Genomic DNA, 11,760 nt, shown 5'->3' on the forward strand with positions numbered 1-11,760 from the left:
TCTAAAGGGGGAAAGAGCATCTTGTACTGGACAGCTGAACTGGATTACTGCTTAGTCCTAGTTGTTCCCTTCTATAAAGAACAGAACAGTGCAGGAAAGGACCAAAGGAGTGATAAGAGAGGAACTAGAAAACAGTGAGCTAGCGTTGTCCAGAATGTTTTCTGACGTTTCTCTCCCCATCCTTGCCTGACCCTTTTCCTGACTTCCCACCCCCATCCTATATCCTCCCTGGATTTTCTAGCTCTGCCTCCGATCTGACGTGGATTCGAAGGGTGGGTACCTGGATTCCAGTGCAAACACCTGCCCGGAACGGCCATCGCTGCTCAGCTTCGGATCGTCCGATCTGGCTCCACAACCCTCCGTAAACTCTACTTCAGAGATGAACTTCCCGGGGAAAAGCGGGGAAGCACAGATGCTGCTACGAAGCTCTGATCAGGCTTTTCGGACAGAGTTTAATTTAATGTATGCCTTCTCCCCATTGAACGCTATGCCACGTGTGGATGGTTTGTTGCGGGGGTCTGCTCCTTTGGGAGACAGGAAGCCAATGAATTCAGAAGCGGGATGCTGCAGCTCTCCTGCTGAAGGATATTTCAGCAGACACGAGTCAGGACTGCTTAAAGAGACAGTGCATGGATCCATGTCTCCCTGTGGCGAGAGGGCTTGTGAAGGCGTCCGGTCTGCTCCCCAGAATCCTCCACAGAGGAAGAAGGCAAGTATTCTTGTAAAGGAAATCCTAAGGCTGCAGGAACCTGAGCGGGAACGGTCTGCACCATGGGAAAGACTTGCAGGGAGAATAAAGAAAATGGAATGTAACTGAAATGCAGCCTTGGCGAGTAATGTAGGCATTCAGTGCCGAGATGAAAGCAATGTAGAGTTGTTAAAAGAAAGGGAGCTACCACTTAGGCAAGATTTTGATGTGAGAACTGGGGACGGAGAGGGAGATCACAATGCAAATAGCTCTTCTCAGAGGCCCGATGTTTCAAAAGAAAATGTGAGCTGTTTACTGGAAAGACTTATTAATAAGGAAACATCGCAACATTCTCAGACAAGTAGATGAATGTTGTTAGGTAAATTTTAGCACTTTGAAAATGGAACGTTGTTTAATAGAAAGTAAATAAGTATTTGTCGCTAGTAGTAGGCTGATGACCCTCACAGGACTAGAACTGACAGTCAGGCATTGCTGTGATAAAACCAGGTGCTGATGGGACAAAAACATGCACTTGTGTCGATGTGTATCAGTGCCTTACCTGTGCTTAGGTATTTTTTCTGGCAAGTGTGGTAACCTGGATCAGTTGTGTATGTGTCCAGCTGGATGGAAGGCTTTGTTTGTGGCAGTTTTTTGGTTACACTTACCTTAAAAACTTTGTGTGTTAAGTTACCTTTGGAAATAGCCTGTTCAGCATTTTAGCCTCATAAGGCCTTGAATACAGATACTGAATCCTAGCTGATAAATTAAATTCTTCAGCAGAGCTGCCTTCTGTGAATCTTTCATGAGGGGCTGAGCCTCATGATAGCACTAAGGGAAGGCAGGCCGAAAGGTGAGTGTTCAGCTGGAAATACTTGTGTACTTTTGATCCCGCTATCTCTGTGTTATGAGACAGCACCACTTGGGACATTTTTGTCTTTGACAAATCTGAGACTGGCTTGTACAAAATAGATTCCTCTGCTAGACCTGGTTTACTGAGGCTATAATGCTGGAAGTCTGCAGTTCTGGCTGCTGAACCACCATAGCATGAGCCTGCTCTGAGCATGCTGAAATTCGGTGCCAGGCTTTACCAAGTTTTAGGATTAGTGTGGCTGTGCTGGCAGAGATGAACAGGACCCTCTGAAGATCTGTTTTGTGACAGTTTTTGAGATGTACAGATATTGATCTACATTGTATAATGTCACAAACCATGGAGAGAGTGAACCGAAGGGTGTTGAGAGGAGGAAGGTGTAGAGGCTTGATGCTTGACTGTGCAAGCATATGCTGTAGTAGTGGGAAATTTCAGGGGCACACTAGCCATATATTCCTGCTGAAGAGGTCATAAAGAGGGAAATGTGAGTAAGCCTGGCAGTTGATGAGTGGTCCAGATTTGCACCACTTAGCTCTTCTTCTGAGTGCCTGCAGTCTGAGGAAGATGTATAATCCCAATGTACCTTTTAAGGTTTTACCTGCAAACTCAGAGAAATGATTTTAAAAATGGTGCGTGGGCATGTTCTTCCCCCTAACCCACTCCCCTGCTTTCCCTGACTCATCGCTGCGTTTTTCCCTCAGGTATCCCTACTAGAATACCGCAAGAGGAAACAGGAAGCCAAGGAGGGAGGCGAATCAGTGCGATGCACAGGGACTCCTACCCGGCAGGGCAGCAGCAGCTCTGGGACTGACACAGATGTCAGCAGCCTGCCGGGCTCTGTAGTACGAACCCCGTCCTCTCCACAAAGTGGCTTCTCCCCTTCTCATCCCTCCCTGCCTCATGTAGAGGACGTCAGCCCACCAGACTCAAGGGGGGCTAGTTCCTCAACATCACTCAGCAAATCCCAGGAGAACATCAGCAGTAGGTGGTGAGTGTTATCCCTCCGAGCAAGCCTGAGATTGCTCCGCAGAAATGAACCAAACTCTCGGGGGGGAGGGGGCGTTTCCATTACAATAATTGCAGCTGGATGGATTCTGTTGGGTGTCTTGGCGTTATTCTCTTTTGTAATTGCTAAACGGCTGCGGAGAATACTTGCAGTCTTCTCAGCCTGCCCTTTAGTTCTTAGTTTAGATATCAAAAATCTCCCCGAGAGATGAAGTCTCTCCTCCAGTGGTTTCCTTTTAAGGACACAGTTTTGAATTCTCTCCTGCAATGAGAATTTAATCCACGTCTAGTTTAAAGGGTGTTCGGTTGCTGAATTTCCACTGTTTAGACGTGTATGATACGAAGTTTAACTTCTGAGTAGGAAAGCTGAAGGAGCCCTCCGTAACTTTGCACGTGAGAAGCAGGGACAGTGAAACTACCCCAGCTTTCCAGTCCCTCGCACAAATAGGTGTGAAAAGCAGTTACCAGCCTGAAGTTCGTGACTTGCCAAAAGCATGGAAAAATCACTTTCACTGAGTTACCACGTGAAGGTTTGATAAGGGGAAATGCTAGTCTTCAAAAACGAACCTGATAGTAATGTCTGGTCGCAAAATGAAGCACTGCAGCCCTGAAATGCAGAGTACTGAGTTGTGGTCTGTACCCAGTGAGGGTAAGGACGTTCTGCTGACTGGAGCTGTGTAGTACGGTGGCTTTGCTGCCTTTTGTATTCAAGTTCTGCTTGTGGAGGCTACAGGCACAAAGGCATACCCTTCGTAACGCTGACCTTCCACGTGTGCAGCTGTGTCACTGTTGATGCGATGGCAGGTGAATGGCAAGGGAAGAGATGCTGAGCAATGCCAAGGGTGTGAAGTTTACGTTGACAGTGCCTGAAAACATTTTTGGGGTGAATTTATAAGTGTAATAAGATGTGCTTTCTTCCCTTTCCCATCCTCCCCCACTGCAAATATCATCACTCTTCAAGTTGAAAATTTATAAGAAATCATTTGTCTTGTACCTCCTGACAGCAGTGCCGGCCAGCTGACCTGCCAGATGCTGAGCCTGGCCACAGCTGAGGCAGTCAGCTGGTGATTGGGTTTTAATCCGTTTTGTCCAAGTCTTGTTATCGCTTGCCCGTCTCCTCCTGTGCCACTTTTGCCTGCAAAAAGGGTGAAAGAAAAACCTAGCTGAATGAAAAACCCTACTTGGGGGTGAGGGGACTGGTAAACTTGATCCAGTGTGATGTTTTATATTGTTAGCTTCATCTGCTGCTCCTCAGCAGATGCTCTGGCTTCAGTTTATCACATGGTTTCAACAGTAAATGTTGTGTGGGATTAAAGATGATATTGGTACAGGACACAATGTAAAAGTTGAAACCATGCTGATAGGGTTAAGCAGCTTTTGCTGCCTTTTTTTATTCCTGTTCTGTCTTTTAATGGACAAGGCTAACAACCTCTCAGCCCCCTTGCTCTTTAAAAAATATATATACATATGTATTAGAAACTGCATGTTACAGAGTTAAAGTTGAAAACCAACTTCATTTTAACTCTGAGTGCTTACGTTTCTGATACGTTTTCAGACATTCACAGTAATATAATACTAGGGACAGATGAAAATGGTGGGATCTAAAATTACGTGCCTTAATTTTCAGTTGTCCAGATTTTTGCTGAATTCTACAATATTTGCCAATAGCTTTCATTTAAAAAAAAATAAGTTTCTGTCTCTTTCAGTTGCCAAGATACAGCCATCACAATGTAAACAGATGTGCTGCTGCCCAGTAAACCCAGCCTTGCAGAAAACTGTCTCCAGCAAAACAATAGCAGCAACGAAGGTGTGAATTCACCCCCTCACCCCATTCACCTCCATGAGGTGTGAACTGTGGCCCCTTCTCCCTTCTGCTTCAGTGAGGGGTGAACTTCAATGTCTGGGCTGTTTATTTAAAAATTAAAAGAAAAAAAAGGGCTAATGTAAAGCACAGTTTTTAATATCTTTAAAAAGAAAAGCAAATACAGAAGTCAGTTAACACAGTGTTAGGCTGCATATTTGCATGGTATGCAGTGTGTTTAATGCTTTATTTGAATATTTAAATTTGGGCATTTTTAGGGCGCGCTTTTTTTGGTTTCTGGGGTAAGACATTCTGAATCCTTAATGAGAGTGCTACTGTTTTCCACGTTAAAACACGTACTTCTAAAGAGCTTTGGATGGTCCAGTGCATGGTAGGGGTCTAGGGTGTGTCGGTGGCTCTCCTTTTCTTCTACAGATTGGCTTTAGTAAAGCCACGTCACCTCTGTTTTTCAACCTCGGAGTAGATGCTTGTTTTAAATAATGGAACAAGATCTAGCACTGATCTTGAGAGTTTTTACATTACAAAATAAATGGGACAAAGTAGCATTAATGTGCAAAATGGCCACGCTAGCTCTGCTCCAGGAACGTTGCATTACATGACTGTACTATCTTGACACCGTATTACCACAGGGTACTGGTTTTGCTTCTCTTTAGTTTGAATGCAAATAGTCTGTGCAAAATAACTGCATCTGATTTTAAGCCAGTAACAGGATTTTCCAAATGCTGTTGAATCTTGAAACGACTTTCTGGGGGAAAGTGTCCCGTAATCAGGTGATCTACTGAGCTGAATGTTTATAGCATCTTTCTGCCAAAAGATCTTGTTTTTCTCAGGGCAGTGCTCTCATGGTCGCCAGTGACGGACAGTCTAAAATCCCACAGGAGGTTGTTTATGATGGAAAAGTAGTGCAGAATTTTATTCCTCATCTGTCTAGAGAGCTGGTGTTCTCTGATCCCTCTGTTCTGTGGCAGGGGTTTGCATTTGCAATAACTTCATACCAGTGAATTTAAGCAGAAACCTTTGAGACTTCAAAGACAAACCCATCTTGTAATTATACCAAGGACGCCACAGCCCCCTTGTGCGTTGGTCACGTTGCTCTCAGCTGCGTAACAGCAGTCCTCAGCTGTTCCTGGGTTTTTGTTGCAGGATGGTCCCAACGTCAGTGGAGAGGCTTCGAGAGGGCCGAGGCATACTTGAGAAGGTGCTGCGGAGTGGTGCGAAGGTGTCCCAGAGAACAGAATCCTCACCCACCTGTGACAGTGTCATTGAGAGAGATGCAGGTAGGAAGATGACGTTTCTAAAAACTCGGTGGTCAATGATGGGCTCAAATAGCTTTGCAAACTTGCCTATGAACTTAGTTGTACTTTCATCTCTATCATCATCAATGCCTTATAAAAGCCTTCTGCAGACCCTACTTTATTGGTATTCAGGTAATATTGCCTGAGCCTTTATCCCTCTCCCGTTAGACCTGGAAGACTTCTGGGCTTATCCAGAGTTTGGATTCGAGATCACCTGTGTTTTGGCTCTGGCAGGGATGAGAACTCTGCCCTCGGATAGACGGGTTAACCAAGCATTGCCTCAATTGCTTCTGTGTGCTGGGGATGAAGGTGCTGTCGTTTAATAATTCTAGTTGGCTGAACATCCAGATAAATGTGTTACTCGCTAAAATGCAGGCGTAGGCTTTAGGCACTGCTAAGAACTGACGTAGCTTCCAAGCCTTACCTCATCTCTGTTTGAAGTTGCTTGATTTCTTGAGTTATGGTATTTGTCAGTTTTGTGAAAGAGACCTACTTACTGAGATGAACTCAGTTCTTGTTGATGTTCCTTCTCCGAATAATGGGTTGTCCTCACTGAGTAGCATGCAGGGTCAGTGAGTGCTTGTGACTTGAGCTGAACTTACACCACTCCTTTATCCACCTGTGGTGTAAAGATCAGCTGTGACTTCTCTAAGATGGACAGGTCACTTCTTGCCTCATTTCTTAGCTGTGATATGGAGTTATTTTTCTTTCATTTACTTTGCAAGGGATGAAGGGCAGGCAAAATCCAGACTGTTCCAGCAGGCCTGCACACTGTAATCTGCAGGGATCTTGTTCTTCGGTCTCACACGAGTTAGAGTTTTACTTTAACCTACGTGGATCCATTCTTCCTCCTGGTTACATAAAACTGATTCCACTCCAGATAGTCGAAACTCAATGCCCTGACTGATGGAAACTTTTGTCTCTTTCATCCTAGTGCAGCAAAATATTTTTTCTTCTTTTGCATACTGTGGCAATTTCTTCAGTAGCTTGTTTAGATTCTGTGAGCATTCTTCCCTCCCCCAGTTGCTGGACTGCTGCTTAGTGAAACAAAACGAGTGACTGAGTCCCTGCCACTCCTGGTATCACCTGTAGGAGTTGTGAAGATACACGTTTGCTTGATGCTGTAATGGATAGTAAAATACTGAGAGAAAAAAATCTGGGTGATTTCTGGTGATTTCCTTATGGAGCACATGGGAATGAAACTGAGTTTTTGTGCATGCCACACTTCAGAGAATCGCAGCTGCTGTAGGTTAAAGCTGTCATGTCATAAATGGCTTAGGTTGGCACAGGCCAGTACTGGGAAGAAAAGAAGCAATTCTCACTTCTGCTTTGTCCTCCCTTGTGTAGGTATTAAGATATGAGAGAGGGAAATGTTGGCTTCGTCTTCTTAAGAATTACATAAAGCAAATTCAGGAAGGTTATAGTTTATTCACACTTTGTAATTTAGAATCTTTAGATGGGCTTTAAATTTTCAAAGATTTTTCTGTGAATAGACACTGCCAGTAATGTCTGCAGCACTGTTGATGTGCCTGGCCTTTTAAGAAACAGTTTATTCCAGAAATCTTTCGGTTTCTTCTGCTTCTCATACTCAACTTCTGATCTCCTGGGTTGAGCAGTTAGTCTCTTCTGTGCATGACTGCTTACCAAAACATGCCCTAAACTGCAAGCTTTGCCTTTCTGCACTGCAGTACTCAGAATGCCACACCATAGCTCCTTGGTGCATTGGATGTAGTTTCAGAGAATGGAAGGTGGCACAGGACACATGCTGGAAGCTTCGTGTACCGGTCTCCGTGCAGGTCCTGTGCCCTGAGGAAGAAGATGTCTGAGCCTCAGTAGCAGACAAGACAACTCCATCCAGATTCCTGTTTAGTTAAGCCAGCGACTGTGATGCAGCACAGAGAGGACAACCACAGCAAAGCCACGGGCGCTGCTGACACTGCTGCTCACACTGGTGCATCTGGTACAAAGCCAGGCTTGTCTGGCAGAAGTACAGAGCAGACCAAGGCAGCGTGTCCTGTATCAGGACCGAGACATCTGTCATGTAAATTTGATACTAATACCAGTGCTATCTCACCAAGGCATTTCAAACACTGCTGCTGAGAATCCCTGAGATGCTGCAAATAAACAACTCTGTCTCATCAGACGGCAACATCATAAATCTGATGTGAAATCTCCCAGTCCCACCAGTTTCCCTCCCTCCTAAAGAGAGCATGCTCACATGCTGAACCCTGTGGTTACAGTAGCAGTAACAGAAAAACGCACAGGGCAGAGTGACTGGGTCACTTGGAGTAAGTACTTCTTGTCTCCCTCAGTACAGGTTCAATTATTTGGTGGGGAAAAAAACACACCTGCCTATCCTTTGAGATTGGGGTGATGGAAAGGCTTGTTCCACTAAAAAAAGCTTACTCTTTTTTCTCTTTCACGTAGCTAAGGTGCATCAGTGTGTACGGTGCTGCTGTTGCCCCTCACAAGTCATAGCTTTTTATACCATTCAGTCTTTTTCTGAAACAGGCATTCCTGAGGTCTAAGAGTAAGTCATTTTGTAGCAGCTCAACTGAGTTGTAAAGCAAAATCCCCAAAATGGCGGTGGGGGTGCCGTCAGCCTTGGCAGCATGGGACTCCAGTGGCCTTTGAGGACAGCCTGCAGCAGGATCCTACTGACAACCCATCTAAGAATCAGTTTTAATTCCCCAGCTGTAACTGGTAGCCAGTTGGGATTCCTCTGACCAAAGCTGAGTAGAGAATTGCTGAGTCCTTAGAAACTGTCTTCTGCCTCTCGTATCCCTCTGGAAAGCCCCAGGCTGTCTGTATTCCCAAGCAGTCTGTACGCAGTCACCAGGGGCTGCCCTTCAGATAGGCTGGTCCAAAGTGAGTGAGGTTTCTGCTAAACCAGGGAGACTTGGTGTAAGGGAAGCAGCAGTTCCTAACGTGCAGGGCTGCTGTATGCATGTGAAGGTTTTCCAGTTGCCTTCTGTTGGGGTCCTTCAGCTTCCAGAAGGCTGCTGACTGGAGAAGCCACTCCTGTCTCGGCTGTAGCTGGAGGCAGAACAAGACAGCTGCGGTGTGCAGATGTCACTTGAGAGGGAACTGCTGTGACCTCAGTCCAGGGAATGAAGTTTAACATCTTGACTGTGCTGTACATTGCAGACACAGCAGAAGGAGACACTCCAGAAGCCCACAAAGGACCAGCAGTTTACAGTCCTTCGCGATACAGCTACCAGGTAAATTGTCATCTGTTACCTGCCCGTTCTGAAATAAAGCTTCAAACAGCACTGGGGGGGAAACTGGGTTTAGCTGGAAATTATTCCCAGTCCTGCTATGCTAAGCAACAGGAGCACAATGAGGTAGGAGGTGCAGAAGATGGTATTCTTGACGTGTCTTTTTCCCCCTGCTACGTTGCCAGCTCCTGCAGTCTGACAGCCCCCAGGCCGAATCGCAGACCCTTCTCCAGCAGAGTTCCTCCCCGTACAGAGGACACCTTACTCCTTCTCCCGGCTACAGCTACCGAGCAGCAGCACAGAGGACAGGACACAGCCTCTCTCACGGTTCCTCAGAAACGTCCCTCTCCTCTTCCTCGTACTCCAGCCCTGCCCACTCGGTCTCCACAGACTCCTCTGCCCTGTTTGCGGGGAACTCGGTGTATTACAGCAGCCAGCAGCACTCTGGCAGTGCCAGCGGCAGCCTCCTGAAGAAGAGCTGCCCTGCTGCTGCCAGCCCAGCACAGCCGACGGCTGTGGACTCTCTTTCCTCCGAGCCTGGCTCCCAGCCCTGCACAGGAGCGTCGGGCTCCACCTCCGTTCCCCAAAGTGCTCGGTCACTACAGTCAGACTTGCGGACTATCAGTCTACCGAATTCGGGGCAGTCTGTTCTCTACCAGGGTTCCCGGGGGGGAGTGATTTCCAATGCACAACACTACCCGCACCGAGGGGGAAGCAGTGTCCATCAGTACAGACTTCAGCAGCTTCAAGGTTCTGGAGTAAAGACTCAAACAGGACTTTCCTAGGGCTGCCTGGACTCCAGGAGGACAAAACTGCCCATAGCTCCTTCCAGTCACCGCTGGAAGTGGCTCCTGGGCCGGTGTTGGGAGCTTGCACCTGATGCTGGGCTGCCAGGGGTCAGAGGCTGAGGTCTGAAACGCACGGGTGAGATTTGTGAGCAGTATTGGCCTCTGGTCTCGTAGGAGAAAGCAAATTTCTCTGAGGCAGGGACTGTAGCAAAGCTGTTCCCTAATGCGTGGGTACATTGAAGAGAAGAGAGGAGAAAAAAAATGAAAAAAAAAAAAAAAGAAAATGGTTCAAGTGCAATGACTGTGGTGCAGCCTCTGTCTCTTGTCCGTGCCCATGGCCATAGTCACTCATGCAGTACGGACATCTTTTTTATACAAAAGCGGTTTAAAGAAAACATTGGGGAAGTTTAACTCCAATCCCAAAGCTCTCTTTGTAGGTCAGGTTCTCGGTGCGTTCTGGGGAGGGCTTTAACCCGTTACGATCATTCCAGTCACAAGCAGATGAGCGCACGCCGCTGCCCTTGGGCCTGGGTGACGACTGCCACGGCCGGAGCGTTTTCCAGGACAACGGCGTCTCCGCAAATGTGAACAAGCACGGGGGGGGGGTTGGAGTGCGTGTGCCTGTCGCTGCAGAGGATCTGGGGTGCACCGTCGCGTGCTGCTCCGGCAGGGCGCTGTCAGCGCGCCGGTCACGGGTGTGTGAACGGGAGCGGTGCCGGGGGTGCTGCCGCACGCCACCGCGCCCAGGGCTCTGCCCGCATGCCCCGGTAAGCACGGCGATGCTGCGGCGTGCCCGAGGCTGGCTGAGGAGCGAGCGGCTGTCCGGAGGGGCTGCAGGAAGGTGTTGGGGGTGGGTCTGGGTTGTGGCGGGGCTGGGGGACCCTGCTCCGTGCCGAGCCAGGCGCGCGTGGGATTTCCTTCCCGCTGAGCGTGGCGGCAGAGCCAGCCCAAACACAGTGCGCTGTCTGTTCAATTCCATAAGATTGCCAGCTTCTTTCTCACTTGTTTACTGTAATATCGGGCGTGTTTTTATTTATCTAATTTTATATTCAGTTATAACCATAGTAGGTTAGCTAATATACGACAGGTGTCATCCCTGGTGCTGCAGTGGAACTTCTCCTTTCTCTTGGATAACATAATGCTGTGAGTCTGTCTCCCCTGTCTTTTCAGATGCACAGTCTTCTTCCTTTTTTTTAGGACTGTTACAGGTTTCTCTAATTCACAATTGAAATCAGGTGTTTGTTCAACCTAGGGGAGACTTTTAAAATATTGAATCAAAGAGTTAACTTTCTCACACTGTCTGGCTGTGAGCGTGTTGGGATGGAACTTGTCACCCCACGGTTGGGTGTCTGTATACTGTATAAAATAGGTGTAAACTTCACTCAGCTTAGCCCTGGGTGTGCAGCCTCCCCTTTCATGCTATGAGCAGCATGGGGCAGGCGGGCTCTGCCCTGCCGGGTGGCAGGAGGGGGCCGGGGGGGCCCTGCGCAGAGGCGCCAGCACCTCCGGACGCAGCGGGGGGCAGGAGAGAGGGACCCTGGAAAGCTCTTGGAAAGGTGGGGGCTGTAGCTTCTTACTCTAGTGGAGTTTTTACACCATGCTGTAACATTTGAACTTTCACAAGAGATGTAATAATTTTGATAATAAAAATACTTAACTTGAAAACCAGTATTTTGGAAATCACCTCCTTTCTTATGGCTTTGAACGCTGTTGCCTGGGTCGTGGGGTGGGGTGGGCGCGTTGGTCTCTTCCCTGCCCGTGCAGGGTAAATGAAGCACTGCAGGGGCAGACGCATGGATCTGGCACCTCCTGCTTCCAAATCTACCTTACGCTCTCCCTTCTGCCAGCGTTTCAGCTGAAGTCAGGTGCTGCAGCGCGAGCAGCAGATCCTGAGAAAAGGGAAATCACCAGAGCTCCTGGCGGTGAGAGACAGCGTCTGTGCTGCTGCTCTTTTCCTCTTCTCTCTCAGGCTCCTTTGGGGAGGAGGCCAGGGGTAGGGGCTGTGTCCTGCATTTTGCCTGCTTTGAAACCTGTTTTGGGGATGTGGTGGCGGTGTTTTTTACCGGCACGTGTGTG

At 47.7% G+C, this 11,760-nt stretch overlaps 1 protein-coding gene across 3 annotated transcripts in view; it reads left to right on the forward strand.

Annotated features, from left to right (window-relative positions):
* The window catches only part of SETD5 (SET domain containing 5), a 64,960-nt gene extending 53,610 nt beyond the window's left edge, over window positions 1-11,350 (forward strand). For all 3 annotated transcript variants that reach the window (XM_040568920.1, XM_040568919.1, XM_040568921.1), the window contains 5 exons: window positions 242-709; window positions 2,258-2,544; window positions 5,527-5,660; window positions 8,826-8,899; window positions 9,082-11,350. In XM_040568920.1, the coding sequence (XP_040424854.1) occupies window positions 242-709; window positions 2,258-2,544; window positions 5,527-5,660; window positions 8,826-8,899; window positions 9,082-9,681 (1,563 nt within the window). In that variant the 3' untranslated portion in view covers window positions 9,682-11,350. The remainder of the gene's footprint in view (window positions 1-241; window positions 710-2,257; window positions 2,545-5,526; window positions 5,661-8,825; window positions 8,900-9,081) is intronic.
* Window positions 11,351-11,760: the final 410 nt, after the last annotated feature.

Source organism: Cygnus olor, chromosome 10 (assembly GCF_009769625.2).
Source record: "Cygnus olor isolate bCygOlo1 chromosome 10, bCygOlo1.pri.v2, whole genome shotgun sequence".
In the NCBI taxonomy this organism is placed as follows: Eukaryota; Metazoa; Chordata; class Aves; order Anseriformes; family Anatidae; genus Cygnus; species Cygnus olor.